This window comes from Gadus macrocephalus, chromosome 13 (genome assembly GCF_031168955.1).
Source record: "Gadus macrocephalus chromosome 13, ASM3116895v1".
Taxonomy (NCBI): Eukaryota; Metazoa; Chordata; class Actinopteri; order Gadiformes; family Gadidae; genus Gadus; species Gadus macrocephalus.
The window spans coordinates 132945-152500 of NC_082394.1; the positions used below are offsets into that span (position 1 = coordinate 132945).

The 19556-nt window shown below is 51.0% G+C and overlaps 2 protein-coding genes across 4 annotated transcripts in view; both read right to left on the reverse strand.

The window, feature by feature from the left end:
- Window positions 1–196: 196 nt before the first annotated feature.
- hp1bp3 (heterochromatin protein 1, binding protein 3) lies at window positions 197–10270 on the reverse strand. 3 transcript variants are annotated; one of them, XM_060069330.1, is made up of 13 exons: window positions 10124–10270; window positions 9547–9624; window positions 9210–9372; window positions 8330–8425; window positions 8025–8187; window positions 5692–5835; window positions 5252–5308; window positions 4770–4918; window positions 4575–4665; window positions 3990–4149; window positions 3234–3345; window positions 1611–1772; window positions 197–1482 (listed from the first exon to the last, which is right to left on the reverse strand). In XM_060069330.1, exons 2-13 carry the CDS (start codon window positions 9611–9613, stop codon window positions 990–992), a joined length of 1857 nt encoding a protein of 618 aa, XP_059925313.1. In that variant the 5' UTR covers window positions 9614–9624; window positions 10124–10270; the 3' UTR covers window positions 197–989. The 3 variants fall into 3 exon arrangements, with proteins under 3 accessions (XP_059925313.1, XP_059925312.1, XP_059925314.1); XM_060069329.1 differs by having other exon boundaries at window positions 9529–9624; XM_060069331.1 differs by lacking the exon at window positions 8330–8425 and having other exon boundaries at window positions 9529–9624.
- Window positions 10271–11128: 858 nt separating this feature from the next.
- The window catches only part of LOC132470594 (eukaryotic translation initiation factor 4 gamma 3-like), a 74540-nt gene continuing 66112 nt past the window's right edge, over window positions 11129–19556 (reverse strand). Inside the window, 8 exon segments of the mRNA XM_060069324.1 lie at window positions 11129–11679; window positions 11761–12526; window positions 12529–12624; window positions 14119–14265; window positions 14569–14650; window positions 15152–15298; window positions 17524–17622; window positions 18289–18370. Of these exon segments, the coding sequence (XP_059925307.1) occupies window positions 12444–12526; window positions 12529–12624; window positions 14119–14265; window positions 14569–14650; window positions 15152–15298; window positions 17524–17622; window positions 18289–18370 (736 nt within the window). The 3' untranslated portion in view covers window positions 11129–11679; window positions 11761–12443.

Genomic DNA, 19556 nt, shown 5'->3' on the forward strand with positions numbered 1-19556 from the left:
AACATCCCTGGCTATTGCAAAATATAACCCGTATCCTCAACTCACATTAAAGGGGTTTCCTGCTTGGTCAAGGATGCCTACATTTAGAATACAGACACCGTACCAATACTTACCCGCTCCGCCCATTTGGTTATGTCCTCGAGTTTAAAATGAAATCACACCACAAACAAACAACAAGCAGTCGATTACAAATATAGCCATTTTTATTAATGACCTGGAAAAAAAAACCTTAACAATAAAGTATATGCATGCAGGGTACGTATGGGCTATTATCCTGTAATTCACGACACACAATTCATACAGCTTGTGGCAACGGATCTAGAGCTTATCTAAGCAACAAAACCTGTTGGACTTTTTTTTGCACAATTTACGGTTTCTAGTCTTAGAAATGAATGCAGAGAAGCGCGTGCTGACGCCGCCCTTAACTGCGGTCATTCCAGTTCAATTATTCCTAATAGATTTCCATTTGAAACTAAAACAAAACGAAAATACTGCCGTGCACTCGAGGAAAGAAATGGGGGAAAAACATTTATTTCTATGAGAGCATCTTAAAATGGTTTATATAAATTATTCAAGTTCAAATTAATTTAACTCGAAAACTCAAATTTTAAAGTCCCATGGTCTTGCTGTTTTCATATGTGAGGGATGTATACTGCCAAGAGGTGTGCACGATAAACGGAACTAACGAGCCCGTACCTGGAGAAGCAGCCACACGGCGGAGTCAATCCTCGACGCTCAGCAAAACAACCTTTAAACCACAACACAAGCAAACATCGTTCTCTACACGCCGTGAAAATTAAAAAAGGGTCCGTTAAAATCAGTTACTCTCAATGTACATGAACCACACTATAACCAAGAGGAAAAAATCACTCATTCTACCCCCCCCCCCACAAAAAAATAAAAAGACAAGCCCACCCCTGCCCCCAAAAAAGGGAGAAAAAGACTGATTGGACTAGGAGGGGAGGCCCCTCCCACCACAGCGGCCATGTTCATTTCTTCGACCTCAGGGACTGGCGTCCGGGGGGCGGGGCCTTCGCCTCCTTCCTGGCCGGCACCTTCTGGGGCGTGGCCTTCCGGGGCGTGGCCTTCTGGGGCGTGGCCTTCCGGGGCGTGGCCTTCTGGGGCGTGGCCTTCTGGGGCGTGGCCTTCTGGGGCGTGGCCTTCCGGGGCGCGGCCCTAGAGCCGCGGGCACTGAGCTTCTTCACTGCCGGAGTCTTCGGCCTCTTGGCGGGGGCCGCTCGCTTCAGGGGCGTGGCTTTGGCCGTGGGCGTGGCCTTAGGCGGCGGCATTGCTTTGGCCGGCGCCGCCTTCTTGGAGGCGGCCGCGGGCTTCTTGGCGGGAGGCGGAGCCTTCTTGGCGGGCGTCACCTGCTTCTTGATAGGGGGGGCTCTCCGACCCCTGGCTTTTGATTGGCTGGCGCTGCGCGGCTGCTTGCTGGGCGGCGGCCTGCGGGTCTTGGGGGCGGGCCTCTTGCCCGCTTTCCTGAGGAGGAAACAACGTCATTCTATTGGCCGATAAGAACTGAAGACTGAAGTCACCGACTGAGGGAAGACGAGGCCGTTAAAGTACGACCAAGAGTCATGTTTCAACGTCGTTTAGGACCAACTGACCTCTTCGGGGGGGGTGGGGGCTCATCGTCAGACTCCTCCTCCGACTCTTCCTCCGACTCCTCCTCCGACTCAGACTCCTCCTCTGAAGTGTCGGAGGTCCGCTGAGGGGTTTTCTTCTTCTTCGGTGGTGCGATGACGCGGTCCGGGAACAGCACCGCAGGACTACAACAACACAAAACCCATCAGTGAGTCCGGCCAGCAGGGGGCGGTCTGGGACCGGGACTCAGGGGGCGGTCTGGGACCGGGACTCAGGGGGCGGTCTGGGACCGGGACTCAGGGGGCGGTCTGGGACCGGGACTCAGGGGGCGGTCTGGGACCGGGACTCAGGGGGCGGTCTGGGACCGGGACTCAGGGGGCGGTCTGGGACCGGGACTCAGGGTGGGGGTCGGTCCCGGGCAGCAGGGGCGGTCTGGGACCGGGACTCAGGGTGGGGGTCGGTCCCGGCCAGCAGGGGCGGTCTGGGACCGGGATTCAGGGTGGGGGTTGGTCCCGGCCAGCAGGGGCGGTCTGGGACCGGGACTCAGGGTGGGGGTCGGTCCCGGCCAGCTGGGGCGGTCTGGGACCGGGACTCAGGGTGGGGGTCGGTCCCGGCCAGCTGGGGCGGTCTGGGACCGGGACTCAGGGTGGGGGTCGGTCCCGGGCAGCAGGGGCGGTCTGGGACCGGGACTCAGGGTGGGGGTCGGTCCCGGCCAGCTGGGGGTGGGGGGGGTCTGGGTCTCGGGGTGTTGGTCAGTCTAATAAACTACCTGGGGTGGTTCTATGTACCTGGGGTAGTAGGGGGTGGTTCTATGTACCTGGGGTAGTAGGGGGTGGTTCTATGTACCTGGGGTAGTAGGGGGTGGTTCTATGTACCTGGGGTAGTAGGGGGTGGTTCTATGTACCTGGGGTGGTAGGGGGTGGTTCTATGTACCTGGGGTAGTAGGGGGTGGTTCTATGTACCTGGGGTAGTAGGGGGTGGTTCTATGTACCTGGGGTAGTAGGGGGTGGTTCTATGTACCTGGGGTAGTAGGGGGTGGTTCTATGTACCTGGGGTAGTTCTATGTACCTGGGGTAGTAGGGGGTGGTTCTATGTACCTGGGGTAGTTCTATGTACCTGGGGTGGTAGGGGGTGGTTCTATGTACCTGGGGTAGTAGGGGGTGGTTCTATGTACCTGGGGTAGTTCTATGTACCTGGGGTAGTAGGGGGTGGTTCTATGTACCTGGGGTAGTAGGGGGTGGTTCTATGTACCTGGGGTAGTTCTATGTACCTGGGGTAGTAGGGGGTGGTTCTATGTACCTGGGGGGGTTCTATGTACCTGGGGTAGTAGGGGGGGGTTCTATGTACCTGGGGTAGTAGGGGGGGGTTCTATGTACCTGGGGTAGTAGGGGGGGGTTCTATGTACCTGGGGTAGTAGGGGGTGGTTCTATGTACCTGGGGTAGTAGGGGGTGGTTTTATGTACCTGGGGTAGTAGGGGGTGGTTCTATGTACCTGGGGTGGTTCTATGTACCTGGGGTGGTTCTATGTACCTGGGGTAGTAGGGGGTGGTTCTATGTACCTGGGGTAGTAGGGGGGGGTTCTATGTACCTGGGGTAGTAGGGGGTGGTTCTATGTACCTGGGGTAGTAGGGGGTGGTTTTATGTACCTGGGGTAGTAGGGGAAGGCCAGCCGGTAGGTCCCGTTGAGTCCGGTCCCGGTGATCTGGTCCATCCAGCCCAGCATCTTACACTTGGTGAGCGTCTTCCTCAGCAGAGCGACTACACACACACACACACACACACACACACACACACACACACACACACACACACACACACACACACACACACACACACACACACACACACACACACACACACACACATTTTTAACCCTTAGGGTAAACCCTAAGTGTAGGAGCCGTATTTAAGTTTTTGATTGACCCACTAATTTCTCCTTCTTTTCCACCTGTGGTGGTTAGGGTAACCCTAACTACCACAGGGTTAGGGTAACCTGTGACGAGTGAACACCTGTGACAGGTGCACTCGTTAAATTGGAGACGGAGTGCATGACGGGATGATGGGAGAAGGCGGACGAGCAGACAGTTATTTAACGTTCGGTTGGTGAAACACCTTGATATAGATACTTGCTTTGCATCCTTATTTTGTTATACTTTGTTTACAATAAATGACGGCCAATTGACGGCCTTGGACAGTCAAACTCTCACTATTTTTTTGGACAAACTGCGTCTCAAACAATGCCATCACCTGCTTTCTCCGTGTGGCAAAAGGATAAGAAAGTTGGAACTTGGGGTTATAGGAAAAACCCGACCACGGTTTTTCGCCACTACACTAAGGGTAAGGGTTAGCCCTTAGGGTAAGGGTTAAGAGTAAGGGTTAAGGGTTAGGGAGAGAGGGCCCACCTATGCGTGTGTCGGTGCTGTCCTCGTTGGCGTGGCACAGGTATTTGCGTAGCGTTGTGGTGCTGCAGGTCTTGGGTTCGTTCATGGCGATGATGGCAGCGCTGATAGCGTCCTCCAGAGCTCCACCGGCCAGCAGCACCTTGTCCCCCGTTCGCTTCAGCTACGGGACGGACAGACGGACACGGGTCTTACACCTGGGATCCTCCGAGGACCGGGGTCTGCTTACAGACCAGATGACGGATTCCCCTCACAGCACCTCAGTGTTTACATGAAAGGAACCGCTTTGAATCCAGTCTCAGCCCCCAAAGACCTGGATGGTGGCTCAACACGGGGCCCACGGAGAGGGATGCTTACCTGGAAGACCTGGATGGTGGCTCAACACGGGGCCCACGGAGAGGGATGCTTACCTGGAAGACCTGGATGGTGGCTCAACACGGGGCCCACGGAGAGGGATGCTTACCTGGAAGACCTGGATGGTGGCTCAACACGGGGCCCACGGAGAGGGATGCTTACCTGGAAGGGTTAGGGTTAGGGTTAGGGCTAACCCTAACCCTCAACACGGGGCCCACGGAGAGGGATGCTTACCTGGAAGGTTCCGCTGGCGCCCTTCCCAGTGATCCGCTCCAGGTGACCCTTATCCACAGCCCGGACCAACGCAGACTTCAGCAGGTCGGGCCTGCGGACCACACAACACACACCCTGGGTGTCCTTAATGAGACACTTCAAAAGCTCACGCTATCCATCCATCGCCCCACAGGACTGTGACCCCCCGGCCCCCACCTGTTGTCGATGTGCAGCTGGGGGAAGTGCTGCTCCAGGTACTTCTTGATGAGGATGTAGGACGCCTCCTTGGGCTCACACAGCCGAGTGATGATGAGGGGGAGGGCGTCCCCCAGAGGCTCGCTCTTCACAGCCGCCGCCGCCGACTTCTACCGGGGGGGACACACACACACACACACACACACACACACACACACACACACACACACACACACACACACACACACACACACACACACACACACACACACACACACACACACACACACACACACACACACACACACACACCTGAAAGTTTTCACAAGATAAAACTGACATCAAGCTGTAAATCTTTGGTTATAACTAAATTTAGAAAGAGGTGGGCCAACAGGTGGGCTAAGAGGTGGGCCAACAGGTGGGCCAACAGGTGGGTTAGGAGATGGGCCAACAGGTGGACCAACAGGGATGGCTTCATGGTCCCCTGCTTTACTGCCACTAACCTTGTTTGCTGGCTGCTTTTGGGCTGCGAAGCTGCCTGCGAACCCCTTCCCCTTGAGCTGGAGAGAGGAAGGAGAACGTGTTGGTGGAGGAAGGGTTCTGGAGCACAGCCGACACTCCCGAGATCCTGTTAGGCCGACAAGCTCACGGCCACGTCAAGGCAGACGCTAACAATGTTTGGGAATATCATGTCGACAACAGTCTAGCGTGCCATTAGCATGCTATTAGCGTGCTACATCAGCCGAGCCACACAGACCAGTAAAGTCCCACACAAAGTGTGCTCTGCTCCACTAGAACAAATAGTTATTTTTTGGTAGACAAATATGAACCAAAACTCACTCTGGGTATGCTTTGGGCCATATGGCGAACACCACCACTAGAATGAAGTAATGTAGCCATTTTGTTTCCAGTGGAGCCTCTGGTGTTGCTGGCGAAGCCTCACCTGTTTGATTGAACCCTTCTCCAGGTGTTTCTTCAAGGCCTTCTTGATGAGGTATTTCCTCTTGTCCAGCTCCAGACTGGGGTAATTCTTTGTGACGTATTTCAAGATGGACATGTAGGACATCCCAGTGCGCTCACTGCCAGACTACAGAAGGAGAACACAGAGTCTTAACAGGGTACCCACGTAAACAATTATCCCCTTGGGGACATTAAAGAATCAAACTAACTTAACAGCCGATTCTGAGCAACTGGTCCGTTTGTTATTGATTGTGTTTCGGCCGTTATATATTGAGATGGAGATCTAACCCTAACTAACCCGTTATATATGGAGATGGAGATCTAACCCTAACCCGTTATATATGGAGATCTAACCCTAACTAACGCAGAGTTACGTATGTAACTCCGGTTCTATGAATCCTGGATGACCGCCAGAGGCGGTGCATTAAGCACTGGATTTATCCGTCTCGCGCATGCGCAGTTCGAGTACCTATACCAACAAGGTCACATGTGACCCTTGTGACACCGGATGGGCTATATAGCCCGGTGTCGACAGAGGATCTGTTCCCAGAATCTTCTCGCGAACCACGAGACTTCTGAGTGACCTGTAACTCTGGCGGTCATCCAGGATTCATAGAACCGGAGTTACATACGTAACTCTGCGTTCTATTTCATCCTTACTGACCGCCAGAGGCGGTGCATTAAGCACTGGATGGCCAATACCAACAACGTCACGAAGAATCAAAGCGCTCACCCTACTGACCAGAGACAGCAGAGCTTGGCATCAGGGCCACGCCCATTGGATGGGGAGTGGCAACGTTGACCCGGTAGAACCTGGAGAATGTGCTAGGCGACGCCCATGACGCCGCGGCACAGATGGTCCCCAGGGGCACCCCTCTCAGGGCAGCCCATGATGTTGACCGCGCCACCCGCCCCAGGGGCACCCCTCTCAGGGCAGCCCATGATGTTGACCGCGCCACCCGCCCCAGGTTGCAGGTTCAGGAGGAGTTCCTGTATCCTCACCATGTCGGACGACAAGCGATCCACCTTGGATGCTAGCTCGTCCCTAGCCCTTTTTCTGGGGGGGGGGCACTGCTCTACCCCGACGCCAGGAACGGTCGGGCTGAGCTGGAGGAAGTGGCGCCATTGATGGAAGGTCGACAGCTGTCGGATGTTCCACCGCTGCGAGCCTAGCCAGCCTGAGTGCCGAGGGCATGGAGCCGCAGCTCATACAGCCGCAGCTCATTTTTTTTAACAAAAGTGTTACCAAACAAATGTGGTAACCCAGAACACAGCCGAGCTGTTTCTAGTGTAGCGAGTAGTGAAAATAATCACGGCAGTGTTGCCGGGAGAGCGCTGCCTTTCACCGGCAAGTGACTGAACAAAATATATAACAAAAGTGTTACTTGGAAGCTTCTAATCAAGGAAGCCTTTCCGCGCTGTACAGACAGACAGCCCCTGGAGGACGAGTTCACCCGTTGCTCCGACCCTTGGTCGCGAGGCTGCACAGTCTGGAGCACGATCCTTTTCAAAAAGCGAATACGCTATCCGCAAGTGGTACTACTACGTGCGTCCTTTGCGAGAAGATGAAAGGAACAGATCCTCTGTCGACACCGGGCTATATAGCCCATCCGGTGTCACGAGGGTCACATGTGACCTTGTTGGTATAAGTACTCGAACTGCGCCTGCGCGAGACGGATAAATCCAGTGCTTAATGCACCGCCTCTGGCGGTCAGTAAGGATGAAATAGAACCCGTTATATATTGAGATGGAGATCTAACCCTAACTAACCCTTTATATATGGAGATGGAGATCTAACCCTAACCTGTTATATATGGAGATCTAACCCTAACTAACCCGTTATAAATGGAGATCTAACCCTAACCTGTTAGATCTCCATATATATGGCCCTTCCCACTGGCTGGGATGGCCCCTCCCACTGGCTGGGATGGCAGCGCTGGAGACGGTTCACCTCAGATGTGACAGCTCTTCATAACTCTCCACTAACACTCCAGCCTGGAGTAAACATTTTTAAAACACCAATCCGCGGGGAATCCCTAATCCGTCACTAACTGGTCATTATCGACTAGAACTACAATCGTTTTTTTACACTAGTGCGGCTGCTATTCTACACAATAAAGAAAAAAGAAGAATTTAATCCTTTAACTACATAGGATATTTCTGTGAAAGCAGTCTTGACAACAGGTAGAGGGTTGTCGTCTGTTTTCACCCTCAAAGTTCTTATTAGAGAATTCTGCATCGCGTTGTAATAAGGCAGCAAGGTAGGCCATGTCATTATACTTTAGTTACAACACAATGCTTAACCAATAGTGGTACCTTCACAGCCTCCAGCAGAACCTCGTCCACCTTGGGCGTCGCCCGGGCGAAGCCGCTCACCGCCGCCGCCATCTTCTTGTTGGCCGATATGGATGCCCAGGGGGGGATGGTCTTCTTCATCTTCTTCACCTTGGCCTTGCCCAGCTTGCCTCCGTCCTTTATCCTGGGCGTCCCCGAGGGAGGAAGAGGAGGAGACGACACAGTGAGAGGCTGCGGGCTTCGGCGGTAGGAAGCGATATTTCACTGTGATGACACCACTAGGGTCAGGGTAAGGTACCGTCACTCTATCTCTAGCGTACCCTCACCTTTTAAGGAGGACATAGCAGTGTGTGGCGCACTGTCCTTCGGCGCAGTCCTGGCATTTTAGCGAGTCTCCGTTTGCCAGCGTGGGCCTAGCATGCCTGAAAATGTCAAAACATCCCCGTCTTTAACGCCAGTGTGGTCGGCCGACTAGCTGAAATGCGACAGACCAGAGCTTGCGTCTACTCCTGTTTTCCACAGAAAGACGATGCTCATGTTCTGGGCTAAATTAGGAAGAGAGGAGCATCTTACCAGAACATCACCCTGGGTAGAGGCCTTTGGTCTTTCGATTGGTTAAAAGACAGTCAAAGATATGATCCATATAGTGTCATCCAAACCTCTGGACATTCCAGCCACCAGCGTCAGAAACAGAGTGGGTAACTTTGTCATCTAGTTTTATCATCATTGTTCAAACTTTGGTCTCATGCTGTTTTCCAGGTTGACCTCATCAAAACATCTGAGCGGTTTATCAGCTCAGCGTCCTTATTCAACGGCCGACCCAACGGCGGCTGAGAGGGAGATCTGTACCAGTGGACCCAATCTAGCCTGCATACACCAATGATTGAACCCCACATTAGTGGAATCTGCATGCTAACACTTTGCCAAACTAGTTAGGCAAACCGCGTGTGTGTGAAGGCTAGAGTTATCTAACCTTCCTCAATCCCTCCCAGACGGTGGACACGGGATGCATACGACAAGTGTCGTATGTAAGGAAGACACCTTGTTATATAAAAGCGAATCGTCAAGTGCAACCAACGACAAGAAGAACCGCATTTAATCCAGCGGGGGCAGGGATAATCTAACGGATAAAAGTGATATCAAAGTGAAATATCGCAGCGATTGGTCCTCAAGGTTACAATCTCTCACTGTCGGGGTTTAACTAACCCTTCATTCTCCGCTTCCAGCTCCGCCTTCACATCCCCAGAGCCCAGCTCCTCTCCGTTGGTCTGGCTGGACGCTCCCACCTCCCCTCCTTCCTCCGCTGGGCGCGGGCAGTCGGGCGCCCCCCCCTCCTCCTCCATCACTGGGGGCGAATCCTCGGATGGCTCTGGGTACACATTTACAAAGATACAAAGTTGATGTTTATTGTGTGTGTTTCTATAATGTGAGTAAATTCTAGTCAAACTAGTCAATCTATTCAAATGGTGGAAGGGGTTCATACTTTAAGTTGAGCAGTGAAACAGTGTGAGGCCTCTGCCAGTACCTGCGTGGGCTTCCTCACCTTCCTCCGGGGCCGGGGAGGCTGCCCTGTCCTGGGGTGGAGTTGCTGCCGCTCGGCGGATAGGCATCTCACTTTGTCCTGGATGGGAGCGAACACAGCCAGTTCAAACAGTGCTTTATTTGGACGTGAAGTGAATTATGTGTTCACCGTTCAAATGCATTTGGGAAAGCAGAAAAAGGGACAACGACATCAACACATGACCAGGTTTTGTTTTGCAGCAAGACAACATATCGTCATTCATTAGGGCGATCGCATCATCGCCGACATCGGTGGCTTGCGAAAGCTTCCAGGAGATGGGAGTGTGCGAGCATCTAATGCTATGCATGCGATACTAAAGGTTTAAATGAGGAATGTTTGACCTAAAAAGTCACTGAAACTCAACAATCAGGCCCAAAATAACGGAGAACGATAATCTTGCACAAAAAAAAGAAATCGCCATTTTGTTCATTACTTCATACATACAGTAATGGCGTCGAGCAAAGCGAATAAATCCCACTAAGTGTACCCTAAAATGAAACTTGAACCCCATTTTGGGCAGATTTATCCGCACAGAGAAATGTTTACGCCAAAAACGTACCTTGAGTTTTGCAGAGAAAAGTAATATTTCAGTCTAATTCTGCAGTCCTTTATTTGGAAATCACAATTGAAGCGCTCTTCCCGTGGCAGAACGGACACGTAGAGCCGGCCAATCACGGAGCCGCTGCTATACTTCATGCTGAAACCTGATTGGTCGGGCTTTATTGTCATTGCAAGCATGGAACTAAAATGGATACAAAAGCTGAGAAGTGTTTCGGGGGATTATTTGAAGAGGGATATTCCTTTGCCTTTTTTCTATTTCTACATTTGTATTTGTTTACAGTCACCGTTGTACGCGTGTGTAGTAATTCATCCAAAAAAAAAATCAAGACGTTTGTAAATGTTCATTTGAGCTGACAAAATCAAACAATTTAGTAAAGCTAATGCAAAATTTGCTCCAACTATAAAGAGTGCAGTTATAGGATTTTACCACTAGATGGCCATAAAGTGCTTAAACAGCAGCCTACCCTTCATCCATCTAATATACACCAAACAGTGCTGACGTTGCCTTCTTTTAATATCAATTCAACTTTTATTATCTTCATAACTATTTTTATGAGGATTCTGTTAGCTCCCAACACAAGGGAAGGCTGAGCTTAACATTGAATGGGAACATGAAAGCCTATCGTTAAATGTCTAAATTCAAAGTTAAGGCATAGATGAAGCTCAGCATGTCTCTCGGCACGACCACCTTGACCTTCTGCGTTGAACAGGCCGGACTCAAAGCTGGATTCAGGGAAGGAAGAAATGTTTACTTTCACACAACTTTAGTTTGAGAAGGAAACTATTGACCCAACTCTGAGCATGCCTAGTGCCAACAAGGCCTAACTTAACCAAGTCTCTGAACACACTTCCTGTGGTTGTTGACCCAGAATAACCCCAGAAGCACCGGGACCTGGAGGCTAGAGGTAGCATCCTGCTGGCGCCCGCCGATAACAGAACAACCCGCATGCATCCACACACGTCCAAAGTCCAAACTCCCAGAAAACACCAGAAATGAGCAGCCTTTTGTTTTTTTAAATACCTTTTTTCTCTTTAATGTATTTACAAGCGTTTAAATCTGTAGGTCTGAAGTTTTACAAGCACTTCATGTTCTGCAACCCCAGCTTCTGCTTCTGTGTTTTTTTGTTGTCGCCTAAACTTGCATTATGCTCATCGTAGCGGTCGTCCGGGCGTTCCCGTTGGTCGTTGGCCGTTGCGGTGTACTCGGGGTCACTCCAGAGCTCTGAGTGGACAAGCTGGCGTTGGTCTTGGCAAAGGCATTCTGTGGGCTCTGATTGGTGGGGCGGGGGGGGGGCGGGGTTATGTACAGATCACATGGAGCAAGCCAAACACTTCCTGGATACCCACACGGTAACCATGTCGAAGCTCATATTGCCAAACGCACACCTGTGTGTGCGTGCGTCACGCATACACCTGTGTGTGTGTGCGTCACGCATACACCTGTGTGTGTGTGTATGTCACGCATACACCTGTGTGTGTGTGTACGTCACGCATACACCTGTGTGTGTGTGTATGTCACGCATACACCTGTGTGTGTGTATGTCACGCATACACCTGTGTGTGTGTGTATGTCACGCATACACCTGTGTGTGCGTACGTCACGCATACACCTGTGTGTGTATGTCACGCATACACCTGTGTGTGTGCGTACGTCACGCATACCGCTCAGCGCGTGTGTCCACTCAGGTCCCTCTGCATCCCGGTCAGTCCCCAATGACCTTAGTTCTACCCTGTGTGTGTGTGTGTGCGTGTGTTATTATAATCATTAATAATCATACGGTTGTTATTTCTACGGCGGCCCGTGCCTCTTCCGTGAGTGTCTGCAAATGTTAAATAAAATTCCTTATTCGCAGTCCTTTTAAAAAAATAATAAATTAAAGAGTCCAGAGGCTATTTGTCCTTTTTCTGTAAGTCTCTTCTTTAAAAAGTAACAAAAGAAAGAAAAAAAGTAAGTTTAAAATTTAAAACAAAAATATCTTCTATGTATAATACAGGTATTTAGTGCTTCTGCCGTTTGGATCCAAGGTCCAAGATGGCGGTGTGTTGAGGAACCGTACCACGCATGGGGGGGGGGGGGAGGGGGAGGGGGGAGAGGGAGGGGGGGGGAGAGGGAGGGGGGGGGAGAGGGAGGGGGCGAGGGAGAGGGAGGGGGAGAGGGCGACAACTGAAAAATAAAAACAAATAAAAAGGAGAACACATTTCAGTGTCGGCTGTGAGCGGCCCGCTGACCCCCCAGGACGCTGTCGTCTCCAGGGTTCTGCAGTTCTTTAGTTTATTTCCTGGGCTTGGTGGGGAGGAGGAGGGAGGGGCTCTCCTCGTCAGTTGTCCTCCGACTCCTCCTCTGCCTCCCTCAGCCAGGTGAAGAAGGCCGTGACGGACTTCAGCGCCACGCCCTTCCCCCCTGCTCCGCCGCGTCACCGCTGGCCTCCCAGCGGTAGAAGGCGTCCTCCGAGATCACGTCCTCGTCGTACAGACAGTCGAAGAACATCCGCAGGAGGTCTGGGGCGAGAGAGAGAGAGACAGGAGGGGGGAGAGAGAGAGAGAGACAGGAGGGAGGAGGGGGGGGGGGGGGGGAAGAGAGAGAGAGAGAGAGAGAGAGAGAGAGAGAGAGAGACAGAGAGACAGAGAGAGAGAGAGACAGAGAGACAGAGAGACAGAGAGACAGAGACAGAGAGAGAGAGAGAGACACAGGAGGGGGGGGAGAGAGAGAGAGACAGGAGGGAGGAGGGGGGGGGGGGGGAAGAGAGAGAGAGAGAGAGAGAGAGAGAGAGAGAGAGAGAGAGAGAGAGAGAGAGAGAGAGAGAGAGAGAGAGAGAGAGAGAGAGAGAGAGAGACAGAGACAGAGACAGAGAGAGAGAGAGCGAGACAGAGAGACAGAGAGACAGAGAGAGAGAGAGAGAGCGAGACAGAGACAGAGAGGGAGACAGACAGAGAGAGCGACAGAGAGAGACAGACACACAGAGAGAGAGAGAGAGAGCGAGACAGAGAGAGAGGTAACTGAATTGCTACTTTCCTGGTATGTCAGATCAACTGAGTTGATTGAGATGCAGTTGTACAGCAGTAACCACTAGGGATGGGCAAAATGATCTTTCAGTTCAGTTCACTATAACGATTCGTTTGTTTGATTCGTTCGTTTTGATCCGTTCGTTACGTCATTTGACAGTAATCTGACGAAAAATAAATAAAAAATAAATAAAATCCCCCCCGCGAGACGGCCCTGAGCACAATTTAAGCGACTTCTAGGCTCTCCCCCCCGTGAAAATCCACAAGATATACTATATAGTATAACCGAACGTCCCACCAATATTTATACCACTTGCTTCCTCTCTATATGTCATTCATGGTTTTATATTTATAATTTTAATTTACTTTACATTTAATTCTTCATTATTCAGGCATTACAGAACTTTCATGGTCATAAATAAAAAATACGAACTGCAGTTTAATTTCTTTGTTTGCTTTTGAATTGACGTAGAACGGAGCAAAGACCCCTGGGATTGGGAAATGCGTTTATCCAATAAACAGATGGAGGTCAAGTCTATTTTCGGAAATGTAGGGGGATATATGAGTGGCCCCACGTCGAATGGTATGACCCAAGGTACGTCAGACAGAGAAAGTGCGCAAATTCGACGGTACCGCCTTGTCATTGGTTTACCCAGGTGCCATTGCAACACCATTGCTACCTCTCATTGGCTGAATCTTTGAGAACGTTGTAGACTCAATCAATATAAGTCGCGGGGAGACGAAGCTCTGTTCGTTTGTATATTTTATTTACGTGACCATATTTTTGTTTTATGTTAAAAAAAAAGAGGTTTTGGGGAACCAGTTCTTGTCGTTCACGTTCGGGATTCGTTCGTTGTGAACTAATCGGTCGCGACCGACTCATCCCAAGTAACCACACAACACACTGTTGGTAGACTTATTTAACATGAAGGTGGACCTCACATCTAGGGTGTGGATAATGGCTCTCCTGCAGTGTGTGTGTGTACGTACTCGGGGGCTGGTCGAGGGTGACTATCAGGGCCTGAAGTGCGTAAAGTGCTTGCAGCTGTCGCTCCGTGTCTGAGTTCAGGTACTTCAGTAACACAGGCAGTCTCCTCTGGATGAGGGCAGTGTCCACACGGCACGGGCTGCTCTCGTCTGGAGGGACACACACACACACACACACACACACACACACACACACACACACACACACACACACACACACACACACACACACACACACACACACACACACACACACACACACACAATACATTTTTTATTATCTTTTCACCATTGTTTGACTATTTGTCTGCCATGGCATTGCAAACAATCCATTTCCATGCAAATAAAGGTACTTCAACTGGAATTTAACAGCTGAATTGAGAAGGATGGAGACAGAAGCAGGGAGAGTGAGGGACCTTCAGTGTTAGGGTTAGGTCCTTCAGTCCGTCTTACCCCTCACCGCTGCCTTGCACACTGCTGTCATCAGAGCTCTGAGGAAGGGAGACGAGCTCATCTGGGATTCGTCCAGGTTCGCCTGCCAACAGGATGTGAGAACAAACAAGGTGGTTCATCCAGTCGACGTACAGCAGAGTGGCCAGAGAGCTGGACCGTTTCCGGTTCTCTACAAGCATGCACTGGACACAACAGACATCTAGACCGTGTATGTGTTCATACATTGTGCAGGCACGCATCTGTCGAGTGAGTGAGTGAGTGAGTGAGTGAGTGAGTGAGTGAGGGGGTGAGTGAGTGAGTGAGTGAGTGAGTGAGTGAGTGAGTGAGTGAGTGAGTGAGTGAGTGAGTGAGTGAGTGAGTGAGTGAGTGAGTGAGTGAGTGGGTGGGTGAGTGAGTGAGTGAGTGGGTGGGTGAGTGAGTGAGTGAGTGAGTGAGTGAGTGAGTGAGTGAGTGAGTGGGTGGGTGAGTGAGTGAGTGAGGGGGTGAGTGAGTGAGTGAGTGAGTGAGTGAGTGAGTGAGTGAGTGAGTGAGTGAGTGAGTGAGTGAGTGGGTGGGTGAGTGGGTGAGTGGGTGAGTGTCGCACCTCCACCCAGTCGAAGACCTGCTCGTCGGTGGCCATCTCCTCCATCAGCAGGCGCTCCAGCTGCCGGCTCCACTCCTCTCCGGGCCGGGTGCTGCTGGCCGCCGCCGCCTCGGGACAGACGCCCTCCCACTGGGTGAACTGCAGCTTCTGTGGGCGGGGAGCGGAGTGTTAGTGTCACCGGAGGGACGGCGCTGACGCCCTGCTCTCCGTCGACGGTCTGGACCAGTGAAGGTTGGTCTGGGGTCATCCCTCCAGTGGCGTGGTGAGGTCATGAATTAAATATGTTTGGGGATGAAGGGTTCTGCTTATTGTGTCCGTGTAGAACTACTACGGGCCACTTCGACCTGGGCGGGACTTTACGTCCTACGTCACCCGCTATGGGTGTGCATGTGTGCGCGTAGCCATTTGTCTCAGGGATCTGTGCACGAACTCCCTTGCACTACAGGATTACGAGCGTCAGTGTCGTACGCGATGGAGGGTGGGTGACATTCCTACAGTCTGTGATGATAGGCTATATTTCTACTAATGACTTACTATTACCAGCGATTAACATGACGAAACAACACGAACTAAGCTAACATTAGACTATAGCCATACCAGATAACGCCATACCAGCTAACCCTAACTATTTCTATTAAACTCTGAACCATTTTGCAACAGACAACTGTGTGTTGGTGCGTCTTATTGCTTCCCACGTCTGCGTCTGCATCTTTCCCACTCCTGGCTAATAGTTTCAGCTTTCGTACTGTATATCAGAAATGATCACCCTGTACCACACTGCTGACTTGTTGATGTTTTGTGAGCACTCAGGCATTTCTCTAGGTATCTTAAGTTTCCTACTGGAGTCATCAAAACTTTGGACTTTGTTATTGTAAGAAATATTGTGTTGCAAAAACACTTTGTGTCTTACCGTTACCCTAACCTTAACCCCAGTAACATTTCTTCATCATAAACTACAAGTTACGCAAAATGGCATACAAACATCCAGTCCAATATGAAAGAAAAAAGCTGGCTTCATTAAGGAATCGAACCCCTTATCCCCGCGTTAATGAGTTGTTCTCTGACCACTAAACATGCGATTCAAGAGTTAACCACTTGACAATCTTTAAACTTCGGTTGCCTAGAAATTGTAAAGACAGTGATGTGTGTACATTGTGCGACTATCCGTCACTCGCGATGTGTGTGCAGTCCAAAATGAAAGAAAAAACCTTGCATCACTAGGGAATCGAACCCCCAATCATCAGTTGGTCGTTGGTAACTGTAAACAAAGAGATCGCATTTTGTTTAACTGCTAACTAACAAACGGGTTTATGCGTTCACTGAACAAAGATTATGGAAATAAAAGACCACTTTTCCATCAGAAAAATCATCAGAACCGTTATTACCAACCCAGACACTAAAGCCAAAACCTTTCTCACATGCACACCCATCGCGAGTGACGGCTACGCGCACACATGCACACCCATAGCGAGTGACGTAGGACGTAAAGTCCCGCCCAGGTCGAAGTGGCGTCGATTTAGAGTCCTGTAGAACTACAGCTCTCTCTCTACGCTCGACATCAGGAAGTACGCAACAGTGACCTCTGACCTCCACCAGCCTGACCTCTGACCTCCACCAGCCTGACCTCCACCAGCCTGACCTCTGACCTCCACCAGCCTGACCTCTGACCTCCACCAGCCTGACCTCCTCCACCCTCTCCTACCTCCACCACCCTCTCCTACCTCCACCACCCTCTCCTACCTCCACCACCCTCTCCTACCTCCTCCACCCTCTCCTACCTCCACCACCCTCTCCTTCCTCCACCCTCTCCTACCTCCACCACCCTCTCCTACCTCCACCACCCTCTCCTACCTCCACCACCCTCTCCTTCCTCCACCCTCTCCTACCTCTACCCTCTCCTACCTCCACCACCCTCTCCTACCTCCACCACCCTCTCCTACCTCCACCACCCTCTCCTTCCTCCACCCTCTCCTACCTCTACCCTCTCCTACCTCCACCACCCTCTCCTACCTCCACCACCCTCTCCTACCTCCACCCTCTCCTACCTCCACCCTCTCCTACCTCCACCCTCTCCTACCTCCACCACCCTCTCCTACCTCCACCCTCTCCTACCTCCACCACCCTCTCCTACCTCCACCACCCTCTCCTACCTCCACCCTCTCCTACCTCCACCACCCTCTCCTACCTCCACCACCCTCTCCTACCTCCACCCTCTCCTACCTCCACCCTCTCCTACCTCTACCCTAGCCTCCGGTCCAGACGGTCTATTATTATTTCATGACAATTTGTGGTTTATGACCCATTTTTTTGTTCTTTATATTTCGGTGCTCACAGATGTTTCCATGACAACACCAGGCGTTGTTATGGGTTACCTGTTGTGAAATGAACTCCTGGACGTCTTCCCCCTCCAACAGGAAGTGGCTCCAGCCGAGGCCTGATGCGCGCCACAAAGCGCCCACCTGGCTATGGCTCTGGGGGCAGTTCACAAGGGTCAGCCTAGCCCCCTCCTATTGGTCCAACAGGTCGTCAGCCTAGCCCCCTCCTATTGGTCCAACAGGTCGTCAGTCTAGCCCCCTCCTATTGGTCCAACAGGTCGTCAGCCTAGCCCCCTCCTATTGGTCCAACAGGTCGTCAGCCTAGCCCCCTCCTATTGGTCCAACAGGTCGTCAGTCTAGCCCCCTCCTATTGGTCCAACAGGTCGTCAGCCTAGCCCCCTCCTATTGGTCCAACAGGTCGTCAGCCTAGCCCCCTCCTATTGGTCCAACAGGTCGTCAGCCTAGCCCCCTCCTATTGGTCCAACAGGTCGTCAGTCTAGCCCCCACCGCCCTCCTATTGGTCCAACAGGTCGTCAGTCTAGCCCCCTCCTATTGGTCCAACAGGTCGTCAGTCTAGCCCCCACCGCCCTCCTATTGGTCCAACAGGTCGTCAGTCTAGCCCCCTCCACCCTCCTATTGGTCCAACAGGTCGTCAGTCTAGCCCCCCCCGTGTCAGAACTTAACCCCCCCAGTCTAGGGATAACTCAGGCTACACATTGACCTGTCGATTGACCAATAGTTGGATGAGATTCAACACAGGCTGTTTCATTGGAATACAAACATACAGACGCACAATACAGGACCATCAGTGTTGGGGCTTACCGTGGTTTTGCATAGTATGTGCAGTATTTCAGAAAATAACATCCCAGCTCTTCCAACAGGAAGTAATGGTTTGCTTAAATCACTGTAAACAAAACAAAGAGCAGAGCGACACGTGGCTCTGTTTACACACAGCGAAGCAGGGGTCAAAGGTCAGCGCTACAGGGGAGCAGTGGGGGGACCAGCGGACCAATGAGGCTTCAAGTGTCCTGAACAGATAGGAGCTCTCCCTAGTCTAGCTCGGCTGGCACAAAGAGAAATGGATGGACGAGCATTCGGAACTGGCAACTAGACAGTACTCTGGAATCCCTTTGAAAGTTAAATGAAAATATATCGGAAAGTATACTTTGTGAATGTGTAGACTTTCAAATAAGCCCTCTCACTACTTCTATGCACATGCTTTTGACTCATTTGAAACATTTAAAACCTTTTTAATGATTTAAATGTGACTGTTTGATTTGTGTTTATCCTCCTGAATTGTAATGCAATTGTCAAGTGTCCTGAAAAGCGTGATATGAATATTTTTTCTTTTTTTAATTGATGACCATAGAAGCAATGGTTTGGTACCTAAAGGGCGATTATAGCTCAGGGGCCACATGGAGGATAATCTATTCCCAAGTGGGCCGGACCGGTAAAAATATGGCATAATTAGGTAAAATTAAACATGCTGTGAGCACACCAAACACAGGTTTCCCATTTACTTCCGTGAAAAAAAGGACGATGACCATTTTTCTTGGAAAACTCTGCACTCTGTGTCCACTTTTCGTCTTTTTGACAGAGACATTTTGGGGCAATGAGAGTGCCAAAGCGCAAAATGTTGAAAGTATAAGGCAGAACGACAAGGTAGCTCCGGGCTAGCTGCACTACCTGTTTATACCTGTTTATCCCTGCTCAGCCCCGGTATAAAGTTTGCTTGCTTAACATAATTGCTATTGCGACTTCTAGTGGACACATTAAGAACAGCAGTTTCCTTCATTGAAAAATAGCAGGTCATTTTACGTTACATTCCAAAGCGACTTCCAGTTACACACAATTGTCCAGTAGTTCAATGTACAACAAATTAATCAGTGGCAGTCAATGCAATCCATGTAATGCTAGGAAGGATTTTTATTAAAAAAATTATAATTTCTTTTATAATTATTATTATTTTCTTTACAATACTGTACTTCACAAAATCATCTCGCGGGCCGGATTAAACCCGTTCGCGGGCCTGATCCGGCCCGCGGGCCGGATTAAACCCGTTCGCGGGCCGTACGTTTGACACCCCTGGG